General features: G+C 43.4%; 1 protein-coding gene across 2 annotated transcripts in view; it reads left to right on the top strand.

Moving 5' to 3' along the window:
* Positions 1-15,109, top strand: part of map7d1a (MAP7 domain containing 1a) — a 155,022-nt gene that overhangs the window by 82,047 nt on the left and 57,866 nt on the right. For both annotated transcript variants that reach the window (XM_041212134.1, XM_041212135.1), the window contains exon 3: positions 6,489-6,557. In XM_041212134.1, coding sequence (XP_041068068.1) covers positions 6,489-6,557 — 69 coding nt within the window. The remainder of the gene's footprint in view (positions 1-6,488; positions 6,558-15,109) is intronic.

The following is a 15,109-nucleotide window of genomic DNA, read 5'->3' as shown; positions in this document are numbered from 1 at the left end:
TCTCTCAGTTCTGTTTCCATCCTTGTAAAGTTTTTTTTGCACTTTTCTCCAGTGCTTTTATGTCCTTTTTATTGTATGGGGACTAGAGCTGTGCGCAATACTCTTCATCGCAGCCTGACCAGGGCCATATACAAGTTTAACATCATTTCACTACTTTTGAATTCTCTGGCTCTAGAAATAAATCCCAGTGCTTTGTTCTCATTTTTAATGCTTTGCTAAGCCGTGATAAAAACAGAAAATGTTGGAAACACTCAGCAGGCCTGCCTGACTTGCTGAGTATTTCCAGTATTTTCTGTTTTATTTCAGACTCCAGCCTCCATTGTACTTTGCTCTTGTGTGCTGCTTCTCTGCCTTGAATTTGAGAGTCCTTTGCTCTTCTACCCCACTCAGTTTCTTATTTTCTGAGGTGTAGATGATGTTTCGATGTTTTTTTCCCCCTAACAAAGTGCATCGCCTCACCTTTGTCTATGTTCAAGTTCATCTGCGGGCATCCCTTCTAGTTTGGTTTTGTCAGCAAATTTTAAGTCACTTGTTCCTCAGTCCAAATCATTAATGCAAATTATGAATAACTGTTGTCCCAGCACTGACCCTTGTGGAACACTGCATTCTACCCAACTGCAACCTGAATAACTATCCTTCACCCCTACCCTCTGCTTTCCACATTTTAGCCAACTTGCTATCCTACTATTTGTCTTCTGATTCCACATGTTTTAACCTTTGTCATGAGTCTGGTACTTTATGTTGGCCTTTTGAAAATCCAAATATAGAACCTCTACCACATTCCTTTGTCTACTCTTTTCACTATCCCTTTGAAGATTTCTATCATGCTAGTTAAAATAATCCAAAAGAGCAATTTTAACAAATTTTGGGAATCTAGCTTGGAATCTAGATGGTTCTCCTTCAACACATTTGAGAGGGTACAGAGGAGATTTATGAGGATGTTGCCAGGACTGGAAAATTGCAGCTATGAGGAAAGATTGAATAGGCTGGGGTTGTTTTCCTTGGAACAGAGGAGGCTGAGGGGAGATTTGAGTGAGACGAATAAAATTGTGAGGGGCCTGGATAGAGTGGAGGGGAAGGGCCTATTTACTTTAGCAGAGAAGTCAGTGACTAGGGGACATATATTTAAACTGATTGGTAGAAAGACTAGAGGGGAGATGAGGAAAAGATTTTCACCTAGAGGGTTGTGGGGTTCTGGAACTCATTGCCTGAAAGGGCAGTAGAGGCAGAAACCCTCTTCGTTTAAAAACTGCCTGGATATGTACCTGAAGTGCCGTAACCTTCAGGACTATGGGCCAAATGCTAGAAAGTGGGATTAGGCTGGGTAGCTCATTTTTTCAGTCAGCGCAGACATAATGGGCCAAGTGGCCTCTTTCTGTGCTGTACACTTTCTATGATTTTTATGAACACCATTTTACTTACTTTCAAATACCATGAAATATTGATGATAAAGCACCTCATTAACATTTCAGAAGGCAATTCTCCAATGTATCAGACAGGATTTAAATGTGTAGCAATGAGTAACTCTCCCACAAAAGCAAAATACCGTAGATGCTGGAAATCCAATAAAAACAGAAAATGCTGGGAATACTGAGCAGGTCTGGCGGCATCTGTGAAGAGAGAAACAGAGTTAGTGTTTCAGGTCAATGACCTTTCATCAGGATTGGAAGGAGTTAGTGATGTAACAGGTTTTAAACAAGCACAAAGGCAGAGGAAAAGGGGAGGGGAGCAAAGAACAGAAGGAAAAATCTGTGCTGGGGTGAAAGGCAGAGTGTTTAAATGACAAATGGGATGATGGTGCAATGTGAAAGGAAGTGGTAATGGGTCAAATAGAGAATCTCAAAATGGGCCGCGAGAAGGTGTAAATGGGGAAGAGAATCTTCACCAGCAGCTGCCAACTGGAAAAATGGGTACAATGATTATAGTCTGAAATTGTTGAACTTAACGTTGAGTGTGGAAGGCGCTAACGCACCAAATCGAAAGATGAGCTGCTGTTCCTCAAGCTTATGTTGAGTCTCTTTGTAATACATAAAGGAGATAAAGGTCAGAATAGGAGAATTAATATGACAGACGAAGGAAGCCCAGGGTTACGCATGTGGTCTAAAAGCATGAATTCTGCAAAGCGGCCAACCAGTTGGCATTTCATTGCCTTGGTGTAGAGAAGACTGCATCATGTGCCATGAATAGAGTATACTGAATTGAAGGAAGCACAAGTAAATCGCTCTTTCACCGGAAGGAGTGTTTGGGGCCCTGGATGGTGAGAAGGGAGGAGGTAAAAAGGCAGCTGTTACATCTCTGTGATTGTATAGCAAGCTGTCGTGGGAATGAGAGGTAGTATTGGGAGTGATTGAAGAATGGACCAGGACCACCTGTGGAGGGAATAGCCCTGATGGAATGCTGATATGCGATTGCGGTGGTGGGAGGGTAGTGGGAAATGTGTGGCCTTGAGCTGGAGGTGGTGGAAATGGCAGAGAATGATTCATTGATGTGGAGACTAGTGGTCTGGAAGGTGAAGAGGTGAGAGTAGAATTGTGTGAGATGGGACAGATACAGTCAAAGGCCCTACTGACCACATTGACTTTGGGCAGGTGGGGTACAGGTGTATGAAGTTCGTATTGTTGGACAAATGCGATGGAGAGTGAGAAATTGGGAGAATGGAGCTTAGTCCTCACAGGAAGCAGGTTGGGAGAAAGTGTAGTCAAGGCAGCTGTGGGAGTTAGTGGGCTTATAGCAGGTATTGGTTGATGGCTTATCCACAGAAATAGAGATAGAGAAGTTAAACAAAAGTCAGGGATAGACCGTGTGAAGATGAGGAAAGGCTAGAAATTAGAAGCACAGTTGATGAAATTTTCTTGTCCTGGGCCAGAACAAGAAACATCACCAAACAGTCCTCATTGTGCTGGAAAAAGAGGTGAGGGAGGGGGCCTGAGCAAGATTTGAACAGTGAATCTTCCACATACCCCATGAAAAAACACATAGCCGGGACCTATTATGATAACTTTTATTTGGAGGAAAGGAATGGAGTCAGAGGAGAAGTTGTTCAATGTCAGTCAAGTGGAAGATGGTGTTGGTGCATCTCTTCCAACTTGGACAGTGATCACCATTAGAACTAGAGTTCAGGTGAACATGAAGAAGGGATTTGAACCTCCGGGTAAGGGAGGCAGTACAGAGGCAGCAGATTTCCATCAGGCCCCATCAATTTTAATTGCCAAGCCTTAATATCCCATCAGTATGATGTCTACTCAAAATGGACAGCTAGCAGGCTACCTCCCCAACATTGGTGCTTATGTAAATCATGAGAGGGTTTGAAAGGGTTTCTCAGGTGGGGAGAAAAAGGGAAGCTCAGAGCTGCAGTGTACTTTGTAAAGCACTCCAGCTCTATTCAGTATTCAATTAAAATTACTTCAGTGTCCTATTTGAGTGATGGGACTCGATATGTATAACTTTACGGGATATATGCCTGAGTTTGTCAGATACGTCAGTCGCCCTGTGTTAAAGCAGTCATAGGCAGTGTCTGAGTGACAGAAAAAGGATCAGGTTTTAAATTTCCCATTTCCACCAGGTGGAAGGAGTTAAAATCATCATCTCACTCTGCTATGAAACCAGGCTATGCTGTTGATTCCAATGGTACAGAATGTGTATATAAAATAAATGTGGACATTAAGAGTCTACAAAGGGATATAGACAGTTAATTGAGTGGGCAAAAATTCGCAACTGGAGTGTAATGTGGGAAAATATGAACTTGTCCACTTTGGCAGGAAGGATAGAAAAGCAGCAAATTATTTAAATGGAGAGAGATTGCAGAACTCTGCGATACAGAGGGATCTGGGTGTCCTGGTACATGAATCACAAAATGTTAGTATGTAGGTACAGCAAGAGATTAGGAAGACAAATGGAATGTTGGTGTTTATTGCAAGGGGAATGGAGGATAAAAATAGGGAAGGTTTGCTACAGTTGTATAGGGCATTGGTGAGACCACATCTTGAGCACTATGTACAGTTTTGGGGTCCTTTTTAAGAACGGATATAATTGCATTGGAAGCAGTTCAGAGAAGGTTTGCTAGGCTGATTCCTGGGATGGGGGCGTTTTCTTATGACAAAAGGTTGGACAGGTTGGGCCAATATCTATTGGCATTTAGAAGATTGAGGTGATCTTATTCAATGAGGTACCGCACATAAGGCTATTTAATAAGAGCCCATGGGGTTGGTGGTAGTATATTAGCATGGATAGAGGATTGGCTAACTAATAGAAGACAGAGAGTTGGGATAAGGGGGACATTTTCGGTATGGCAACCTGTAATAGGGAGGCGATGGCGTAGTGGTATTGTCATTGGACTGACATTCCAGAGACCCAGGGTAATGCTCTGGGGACCTGGGTTCGAATCCTGTCATGGCAGATGGTGGATTTTGATTGATGCCTGTGAAACCATTGTCGATTGTTGTAAAGCCCATTCTGGTTCACTAATGCCCTTTAGGGAAGGAAATCTGTGGTCCTTACCTGGTCTGGCTTACATGTGACTCCAGATTCACATTGACTCTTAAATACCCTCTGAACAAGGGCAATTAGGGATGGGCAATGAAATGCTGGCCCAGCCAGTGGTGTCCACATCGCATGAATGAATAAAAAAAACTAGTGGAGTGCCACAGGAATCAGTTATTTACAATGTATATTAATAACTTAGATGAGAGAAGTGCATGTTTGTGGATGACACAAAAATAGGTGGGAAGGCAAGTGGTGAGGATGACACAAAGAGTCTACAGAGGGATATAGACAGGTTAAGTGAATGGGCAAAAATTTGGCAGATGGAATATAATGTGGGAAAATGTGAGGTTATGCACTTTGGGAGGAAGAATAGAGGAGCTGAATATTTAAATGGCAAAAGACTGAAGAAAGCTGCAGCACAGAAGGATTTGGGAGTCCTTGTGCATGAATCCCAAAAGGTAATAGGGAAGACAAATGGAATGTTGGCCTTTCATTCAAAGGGAATGGAGTATAAAAATAAGAAAGTCTTGCTAAAACTATACAAGGCACTAGTTAGACCACACCTAGAATACAGTGAACAATTCTGCTTATTTTTCCTTATCTAAGGAAAGATAGACTGGCATTGGAGGCAGTCCAGAAATGGCTCACTAGGTTGATCCTGGAGATGGAGGGATTTTCTTATGAGGAGAGGTTGAATAGGTTGGGCCTGTACTGATTGGAATTTACAAGAATGAGAGGCAACCTTAATGAAACATAGAAGTTTCTTAAGGGGCTTGACAGGGTAGATGCTGAGAGGTTGTTTCCCCTTGTGGAGAGTCTAAGACCAGAGATCATAATCTCAGAGTATGGAGGCGCCCTTTTAAAACAGAGATGAGGAGGAATTTCTTCTCTGAGGGTAGTCAATTTGTGGAATTCTTTACTTCAGAAGCCTGTGGAGGCTGGGTTGTTAAGTATATTCAAGGCTGAGATAGACAGATTTTTAATCAGTAAGTGAATCAAGGGTTATGGGGAAAAGGCAGGAAAGTGGAGTTAAGGGATTATCAGACCAGCCATGATCTCATTGAATGGCAGAGTAGACTCTGGGCTGAATGGTCTACTTCTGCTCCTATGTCTTATGGTCTTATCGAAACATGTAAGATCCTGATGGGACTTGACAGAGTGGATACTGGGAGGATGTTTCCCCTTGTGGGAGAGACTAGAACTAGGAGACACAGTTTAAAAATCAGGGGTCTTTAAAATGGAGATGAGGAGAATTTTTTTCTGAGGGTCACTGGTCTGTGGAATTCTCTTCCCCAGAGAGTAATGGAGACAGGGTTGTTGAATATTGTTAAGGCTGAGTGAGAGAGATTCTTGATTGACAAGGGAGTCAAAGGGTATTGGGGGTGGACAGGAAAGTGGAGTTGAGGCCTCATCAGATCAGCCATGATCTTATCCAATGGTGGAGCAGGCTTGAGGGGCTGAATGGCCTCCTCCTGTTCCTAATTCACGTGTACAGCCAAATTTGCATAGAATGTAACATGATTTCTGTTGCTTATAAGGAATCTGATTCACAAAGATGGCTTCATATCACATGAATTTATCCAGTGGATTCTTGCCAATAAACTCAAATTCTGTTTGAAGTAACATTTTATAAGACAGCAAATTGAGATATTGATGGGTGGTAAGTGATGCATACCTGGGAGGAAAATGGTGACTTTGGACCTATGCTTCGCAAAGCTCTTCTCACTAGGGCTTTCCTCACCTCATGTCTAGGTCTGTGGTAAACTAGTGGACAGAGATTGCTTGATAGGATTAGTTAAGAACTGCATTATCATTGTATCATGCAAGTACCAGGTTGGTAGAAAGTGGTCTTTTTTTGTCTCTTGTCCTTTTCATGCCCCTCCCACTTTGCCCATGCTGCTCCGTCTCCCCGTTGTGAACTACCTTGCAATCCTTACTCACCCTGTTGAAGACACTCTCTGTGAGTGCAGATTATTATTGTAATTTCTCATTTGTTCTGCTCCTAGATGGACTGAAAGCTGAGGAGAGGCAGCGACTGGCTAGACAGCGCCGAGAAGAACGGGCAAAAAATCTCGGTAAGAATTTGTCTTATTCTAACTTGCTTCAGCTTGTTCTGGACTGTTTGAGTAAAGTGTGATTTTGTGGGGCTGGGGCTAACCTCAGTGTTGAAGCTGTTGAAAGAGACAATGAGTTAATGTTACTGTTGCTACCGAAACGCTACAGCAGTCTTGAAACGGCACTACTGACATCATAGTGGGAATGCATTATTTATGCAAAAAATTCAAATTAGCAAGGATTAAAGATAAAAAGGATGCTGTTGGTAATTGTTTATAAGGGGAGGCGATGGCGTTGTGGTTTATCGCTGGACTAATAGTCCAGAGACCCAGATTCGATTCCTGTCATGGCAAATGGTGGAATTTGAATGTAATAAAAATCTGGAATTAAAAGTCTAATGATGACCATTAAACCAATGTCACTTGTTGTAAAAACCCATCTGGTTCACTAATGTTACTAAAGGAAATCTGTCATCCTTACCTGGTCTGGCCTACATGTGACTCCAGACCCACAGCAAGGGCATTTAGGGATGGGCAATAAATGCTGACCTAGCTAAGAAGACATAGTGACCAGTTATACCCTCTCTGCCAGAGGTCCTTGTGTTTGGTTTCTTGAGATCAGTGACTTTGAATCCATGATTGGTTGGGGTTTGTGATCCTGAAAAGATTCTGGAACATTCTAGCCAGAAGATCGCCAAGCAGAGTGATGTGCTGAACTCCACTGTCAGTCCTGACCGCTGCACCCACAAGGGGAAAGCCATTCGAACCTGAACATTGCTCAGCCCTCAGGTGGTACTTAGATCAGCTGTGGAGGTGGTGAAATGATAGAATCAAATTTGATGGATTGACTGACCTCCTTCTGTGCCATTATGTCGATGTCATGGCTCTAATGTTGCTTTCCAACTCTAAAGGAGTTTATATATACAGTTTATATATTGAAGAAGTCTACGGGGGAAAGGGGGGAGAAGGGAGGGTTGGAGGAAGGGAGGAATTATGAGCTTCATCCTACAGTTGTATAGGGGAAGGTTTGATCCAAGATGCTCCCAGCACTAATTTAACAGAGTGGCCTTGGTGATAAATTGCTGCTAACTAAGGCAGGCTCAAGTTTGGAAGGCAGCTGGTGGTTTGAGTGGGACATTGAATGATCACACTGGTGATAACCTTTAATTTTCTGGCTCCCAGTGAAGGTCGAATAGGTTTGGAAGCACACCAATGAATGTAATTTCCTGAAAATGTCTTTACAAAGCAATATTATTGCTGCTTCATAAATATTTTCAGTGAACATCAATTTAACATCAAGGTGTATCCCTGTTAATCATAGTCACAGATAAGCTGCCAGTTGCCAATCCTGGAACTGGTGCCAGGTTGGCTGTCTCATCACAACAGCTTGCCAATTCTTTGACATTGGGTTAGATCTTGCATCTCTCTCTCTCTCCTCACTCCTGTGATGTACCTCAACCCAAACCTTGGAAGACCATCCATTTATATATCAGTACGACCATTTTACTGTTATTGGACCACATGAATGCCAGAAGGAAATTGAAGTGAAGGAATCTGGTGGGAAATGTTGAAGGCAAAATTAAAGGGAGTAGAAAGGGCAAGTGGATTGAAACAAAATCCAAATGGTTGGGCCATAGTGATTAAAATATGGATCTCCAGTGAGGGATTGGGGAATGGCATAACCCAGAGTCAGATAGAGATTGTAGGAAGGAGATTTCCCAGTTGGGGCAGAATGAGGTACGGAAAGATTGGAAACCTGTGAAGGGTACAGATGGGGAACCAATCAGACCACTTGACTTGGTTAAGGATTTCTGCAGCACTGACAATGAGGAAGGGATAGAAGAATTCAGACTTAGCGAAGGAGCAGATATGGGCCTTAACTTAGGGTTGAAGACACCTCAAGAGATTGCAATAACTTTGGCATTCAACAACTCGATTTTAAAATTCAACTTCAGACTTCTCTGCAAGATTCATTAACATTGAATATTTTATCAGTTTTGAAGACATCAGGCTGCACTTCATGAATATTTAATTTGGTTTCCGTGACTGAATGAGGCCGAGAGACGTCATTAGGCAACAGGAGCTAATAAAATAAACATTTTTTAAATATAGATATGAAATAACTTCCAAGAAATCCAATGTAGGGCATTCTGACCAGCAGAGTTGAATAAATCTTTTAAAGTTCTTCACTGACTTAACAGAGCTTCTCATTATGTTAACCCTAGTTTGAGCCATACCCATACTGCAGTCACATTGATTACTCCCCCATATATCCAGCAGATTGAATGGTGGCACCATATCAATGTGTGGAACTCGATGCCAGCAAAGGTGACAATTCCCTACATTGTGGAATATAGAGGTGTGATTGACGAGCATTGAAGACTGCATTAGGGAACTGACTGAACAATTCAATCTGATGCAATGTCCTTCAGCCAACCTACACCTTGTTTCCATATTCCTGCCAGTATGAGGGACTGGTTACAAAGTCCCTTGAGCATGGCACGGCACTGTAAGTTAATAAATGAAGCAGTCCACCCCGTCATGCAGCAGGATCTGCACAGCAACCAAGCTTGGGCAAGTGGCAAATAACATGCATGCTACAAAAGTGCAAGGCAATGACTATCTTCAACAAGAGACAGCCTAACCACCTCCCTCTGACATGCAATGACATTGCCATTATAGAATCTCCATCATCAATGCAGGTCACCATTAACCAGAAACTCAACTAGGAACATGCATAAAAATGCATGGCTACAAGAGCAGATCAGAGGTTGGGGCTTCTGTGTCGAGTGACTCACCATAGACACTTCACCATCTACAAGGCACAATTGGGAGTATGATGGATGAGTGCATTTCCAACAACACTTGAGAAGCTTGACACCATCCAGGACAAAGTGGCCTGCTTGCATGATCAGCACTTCATCCACTATCTTAAATGTCCACTCCCTCAAACATCCACTCCCTCTACCATTGGTATATTGTGACTGCAGTGTGCATCATTCACAAGAAGCACGGCAGCATCTCGCCATGGTTCCCTTCAACAATACCTCCCAATCCCAGGACCTCTACCACCTTAAAGAACAAGGGGAGCAGTCACACGGGAACACCACCACTTGCAACTGCTCCTCTGAATCACACACCATCCTGACACAGATATCTATTGCTGTTCCTCCACCACCAATGGATCAAACTCCTGGAACACGCTATCTTAGGGATTCCCAAAACATGGGTCATGACCCCTGGTGGGGTCACGGGATGAGATTTTGGGTTGCAAGATCCAAGACCGTAATGGCAGCCATGGAGCAGAGACTCTGTCTTGGGACCGGTTCTGAGGCCCCATGATGTGCTCACCCAATTTGTTTTTCTAGGCTCGCAGCTCGCTGGAGGGGAATGACCAGATTTCCCCCCAAGCTGCTCAGCGGGAATCCCAATTGCAGGAATAGAAGGTGGGGGAGGGAGTGGATGCTGCGGTTGGAGGGTTGGAATGAAAGGGTAGGGCCAGGAAGTAGCCTTTGCGTGCATAAAACTCCCAAACTCCTCATTGGCATGGTGCTTTTCTAGTCTGTAGCTGAACAGGCTGAGAGTCATTCTGATAATTAGCAGCAACATGCAGCTCACAGCTTGGGCAGATTTTTTTTAGAGGAGCTTTGACCTCCAGCAGTGAGCCTTCTGACTCCTTCACAAATTAAAACAAGAGGAATATTTTGTTTTATTTTGGCACTTTGATTATACCGTAGTGAGGGTTACTATCCTGTTTTGTTTTATTTTGGCACTCAAATAATACACCATTGAAGGTTACTATCCTGCTGTTTTGTTTTGATTTATACAGTAGTGAAGGTTACTATCTTGCTATCTTATTTTCCTTTGCCATTTGATTCATACAGTAGTGAGGGTTCCTAATCTGTTTTATTTTAATTTGATGCTGTCCCACCCCACTCAAAAACTGAAGGTCACCCCCCCCCCCCCCCCTCCTCGACCCACTCAACAACTCTGGAGTTACACCAAGTATGAGTGTCAAAATGGGGTGATACCAAGAAAAAGTGAACATTGCCCTCCCTAACAGCATTGTAGGAGCACCTTCACCAAGTAGGTTTCAGTGGTTCAAAAAGAAAGCCTACCACCACCACATCAAGGGAAACTAGGGATTGGAATTAAATGCCAGGCCCTAAAATGAGGTGGAACAGTCTTAAGTTATCACATCTTGTGACATTGTCTGGCTCGATAGTCAGTCTTGTTCAGAAAGTTCCTGTGGGAAATTAAAATGTCACAGCTGACGTAGTAGTGTTTTGGGCATGCAACACTTTTAGCATAGAAAAATTCCCAAGATGCTTCAGAGTTGATCAAACAAGATTTGATAAGGAGATATTAAGGCAGATAACCAAAAGCTTGGTCAAAGAGGTAAGTTTTAAGGAGTGCCTTAATAAAGAGAGTTGGAGAGGTTCAGAGAGCTTATTCCAGACCTTCGGACCTAGGCAGCTAAAGGCACAACCACTAATGGTGGAGTGAGTAAAATCAGAGATGCTCAAGAGGCCAGAATTGCAGGAGCACAGATACCTTAGAGGGTTCTGGGGCTAGAGGAGATGACAAAGATAGGGAGGTGCAGGGCCATTAATTAATTTGATAAGGGATTTTAACATTGAGGCACGATTGGACCAGGAGCCAATGTGGTCAGCTAGCATAGGGGGGATGATTGAATGGGACTTGGTACAAGAGAGGGGCAGCAGAATTTTGGATTATCTCAAGTTTATGGAGAGTAGAATGTGGGAGGCCAGCCAGAAGCACATTGCAATAGACAAGCATAAAGGTGAAAAAAAGCATAGATGAGGGTTTCAGCAGCAGATGAACTGAGGCAGGAAATGTTACAGAGGTAGAAGTAAGCAGTCTTGGTGATGGAGCAGAAACGAACTGACAGACGTTAAACAATGCACTCCATGCGGTAAGGGTAGAACTTCTGCCTCTCAGTGGAAGGAATTCCCACCTTCAAGAGCTGCCAGCCAATCAGATTGGCTGGCATCTCTAGCTGTCCCTGCAGCATCAAAACTCAGTAGCGGGTGCTAGGCCCTGGGATGAAGTGGACACAGCCACCGGAGCGAGGTAAGTTTGGGGTTTTGGACAGGAGGGATTGGGGAACCTAAGGACTCGGGGGTGGGGGGGGGGGATGTGGTTTTGGTGGACATGTGGGAAATGACAAAGTGGGTGTAATCTGGGTGTATCTGAGGGAGTGGGTGCCCTTGCTACACACAGGGCAGACCCTCTACCCCAGCAAAGAACATACACTTCCCTTTCCCGCCTTTTAACCAGCCTCCCCACTCTCACCTGCCTGTCCATGCCAAACGTATTATGGTGTGGGCAATATCATATTCGGGTCAATTGACTTAACAAGCTCAATTTCCTGTTGATTTTTTTAAAAATAGCATTTATGGAGAATGGATCAGGGTGGGCAGGAAGATGGTGGGCCTGTCATATTTTATGTGCCCCAGCACCCCACCACCCCCAACCTCCTCTGAAGCACATTCTGTGTGGTGGCCATAAAATCCAGCCCATGGCTGCTTTAGGACCAAACATGACACCAAGATTGTGAACAGCCTGGTTCAGGTTCAAACAGTTGCCGGGAATGGAGTTTGTGGTGGGGATTGAAGGCAATGACTTCCATCTTCCCAATGTTTAGTTGGAGCAACGTGCCACGGGATCTTTATTGCACACCTGAGAGCAGACGGGACCTCAGTTTAATGTGTTATCTGAAAGGCAGCAACTCTGATAGTGCGGTGCTTCCTCGTTCTCCACCGAAGAATCAGATTGGATGGCAAAGGAGGTACTAGATAACCTATTGGACTACAGGAATGGCACACACATAAAAAACCATCAGTCATTGAGGAAATGCTGGAATCTCTTCAGGGAGTCTTAACAATATACTTAGTAAATCATAGATCAGACAAAGTCAATGTGATTTTGAAAGGGAAATCGTGTTTGACAATTTTATTAAGAGTTTTTTGAGGCTGTTGAGGTAGACATAGGGAACAAGTAGATGCAGTATACTTGGATTTCCAAACGACATTTGATAAGATGCCACACAAAAGGCTAATGCACAAGTTCTAATGGAGTTGGGTAATATATTAGCATGGATTGGTTGGGGGGGGTGGGGGGGTGTGGTGGTGGTGGGTGGTGTTGGTTAACAGACAGGAAGCAGAGTGTAGGGATAAATTGAAGATTTTCAAATAGCCAAGCTGTGACTAATGGAATGTTGCAAGGATCTGTGCTGGAGCCTCACCTATAAACAATCTACGTTTATGACTTAGATAAAGAGAGACAGGCAACGTATCTAAGTTTGCTGATGAAGCAAAGGTAGATGGGAATGTAAATTGTGAGGAGGACTCAGAGGCTACAAAGGTACATAGGCAGGTTAAGGGAATGGACAACAAGGTGGCAGATGGAGTATAATCTGATGTAGTGTAAGATTATTCACTTTTGTAGTAAGAACAGAAGAGCAGAGTATTTCTTAGGTGTGAAACTTGTAAATGTTGGTGTTTGGTGGGAATTGGATGTACCTCTTACAAGGAACACAGAAAGTGTTCCTTTCAGGTACAGCAAACAGTTATAGAAAGGCAAATGGCATGTTGACCTTCATACAAGAGGATAGGAGAACAAGATTATAGAATTCTGGCTATAATTGTATAGGGCTTTGATGAGACCACATATGGAACACTGTGCACAGTTTCAGTCTCCATTCTTAAGGAAGGATATGCTTGCATTGGAAGTAGTACAGTGAAGGTCCAGTAGATTGGTTCCTGAGATGAGAGGGTTGTCCTATGATAAGAGGCTGAGTAAATTCTGTGTATATCCTCTGGAGTTTAGAAGAGTGAGAGATGATTACATTGAAATAACTAAGATTCTGAAGGGCTTGTTAGGGTAGACACTGAGAGGTCCTTTCTCCTGCTGGGGAATCTAGAATACAGGGGCACAGCCTCAGGATAAGCAGTTGATCATTTGGGGCTGAGGTGAGGAAAAATGCCTTCATTTAAAGGATTGCGAGTCTTTGGAATTCTCTATCCCGGAAGGTTGAATATATTTAAGGCTGGATTAGACAGATTTTGGTATCTCAGGGAATCAAGGGATGTGGGGAGTGGGTGGGAAAGTGGAGTTGAAGCCCAAGGGGAGTAGACTCAAAGGGCTGTATGATCTACTCCTGTTCCTAGTTCTTAAATGCTTAAAAAGTGATTCCCATACCCCGGTTAATGCATCAGAAGTAAACTCCTTAAAAGCTAATTGGATCTTTGCAGATTCCAGGCTAAGCAAGTGATTTAATTACACTAAATCAGTGTATCTTCAGTAAAATTCATTCTCTCGGAGAAACTCTCACCCAGCTCATTATGAAAGATGTTCATCCATTTAACCAGTTAATGAAAGCTGGCCTGCCATATCTGAATGGAAGATAAAAATATGAGGCTGTTTCCTTTCCGTGGCTGGTTCTAAGAACTCTTTTGATTAACGGACAGGAGTGAGAAGCAAAAACTGATCTGAAGAATTGAACAAGGAATAGAATCTTTCAGTAACGCCTCAATTACACACAGCTGACCACACTGCCAAAGTAATTTATCGCTTGTGGAGCAGTTTGAGATGCCCTGAGAGTGGAAGGTCCTTTAGAAATGCCAGCTCCTCCTCTCCCTCCTCATAGCTGACTTCAGGCTTTCAGGCTGTTGATGGTAGGAACTCCTCCATATACTTTCACAAGTATATGGAGGAGAGTTTCACAAGGAAGGAGATCTCAGTGTCATCGAAGACCTTCTCAGTTCCCAGCTCATCCTACCATAGCAACAATTATTTTTGCCAGTTTTCCTCTCCTTTTGTTTCTGCACCTGTTCATTGAATTAGACCACAGCTGATCTGTATCACAAATCCATTGACCCGCCTTGGCTCCATTTGTCAAAATGTTATTTTTGGAAAGAAATCTATCTAATTCCCATGGAGAGTCGTCAGTTGAGGGAGCCTTGATTGTGTTTCCTTTGTCTCTCGAGTTCCAGCTATAGTAGCTCACTGCAGGCGGGGCTATTGGCTCGCTCAACACAGATCAGGGATTGAAGCTAGGACCTTCGATGCTGGTGTGCGTCAGTATGTGGGCATCGATGGTAAAGCAGGCATGTATTGTTCATTGTGAGTTGCCCTTGAGCAGTTAGTGGGCTCCCACTTGAACCATGCGCGCTTTGTAGTGACTGTATACATGCAGAATGGATTGATACTTATCATGATGGTTCCTATTGCTGAATAGCTTGGCAATACTTACTGCCCAGACTTGCATATGAAAAATGGTCACTTGGGTATGTTAGTAGAGGGGGAGGGGAAACTTTGACAATAACTGAGAGTCCCCATCCCTTCCTCTGCTCCCCTCTACATCTGTTCCACAATCCAGGGATGGAGTTCTGTTCATTTGAATATTGTGGGGGCAGTTGTTGTGGTGAAGAGTTGCCTTGTTAAATAGCGCTCCTGAAGCCCAAACTGGAGAAAATAAAATTCACAGTCTTGCTCAGTTCAATGAGTGAGCCTCGTGTCCCCCTCCTGCCTGATCATTATTGAGAAGG

This window comes from Carcharodon carcharias, chromosome 19, assembly GCF_017639515.1.
Source record: "Carcharodon carcharias isolate sCarCar2 chromosome 19, sCarCar2.pri, whole genome shotgun sequence".
Taxonomy (NCBI): Eukaryota; Metazoa; Chordata; class Chondrichthyes; order Lamniformes; family Lamnidae; genus Carcharodon; species Carcharodon carcharias.
Note: the sequence above shows the minus strand (reverse complement) of the source record. Positions and strands in the feature narration are given on the sequence as shown.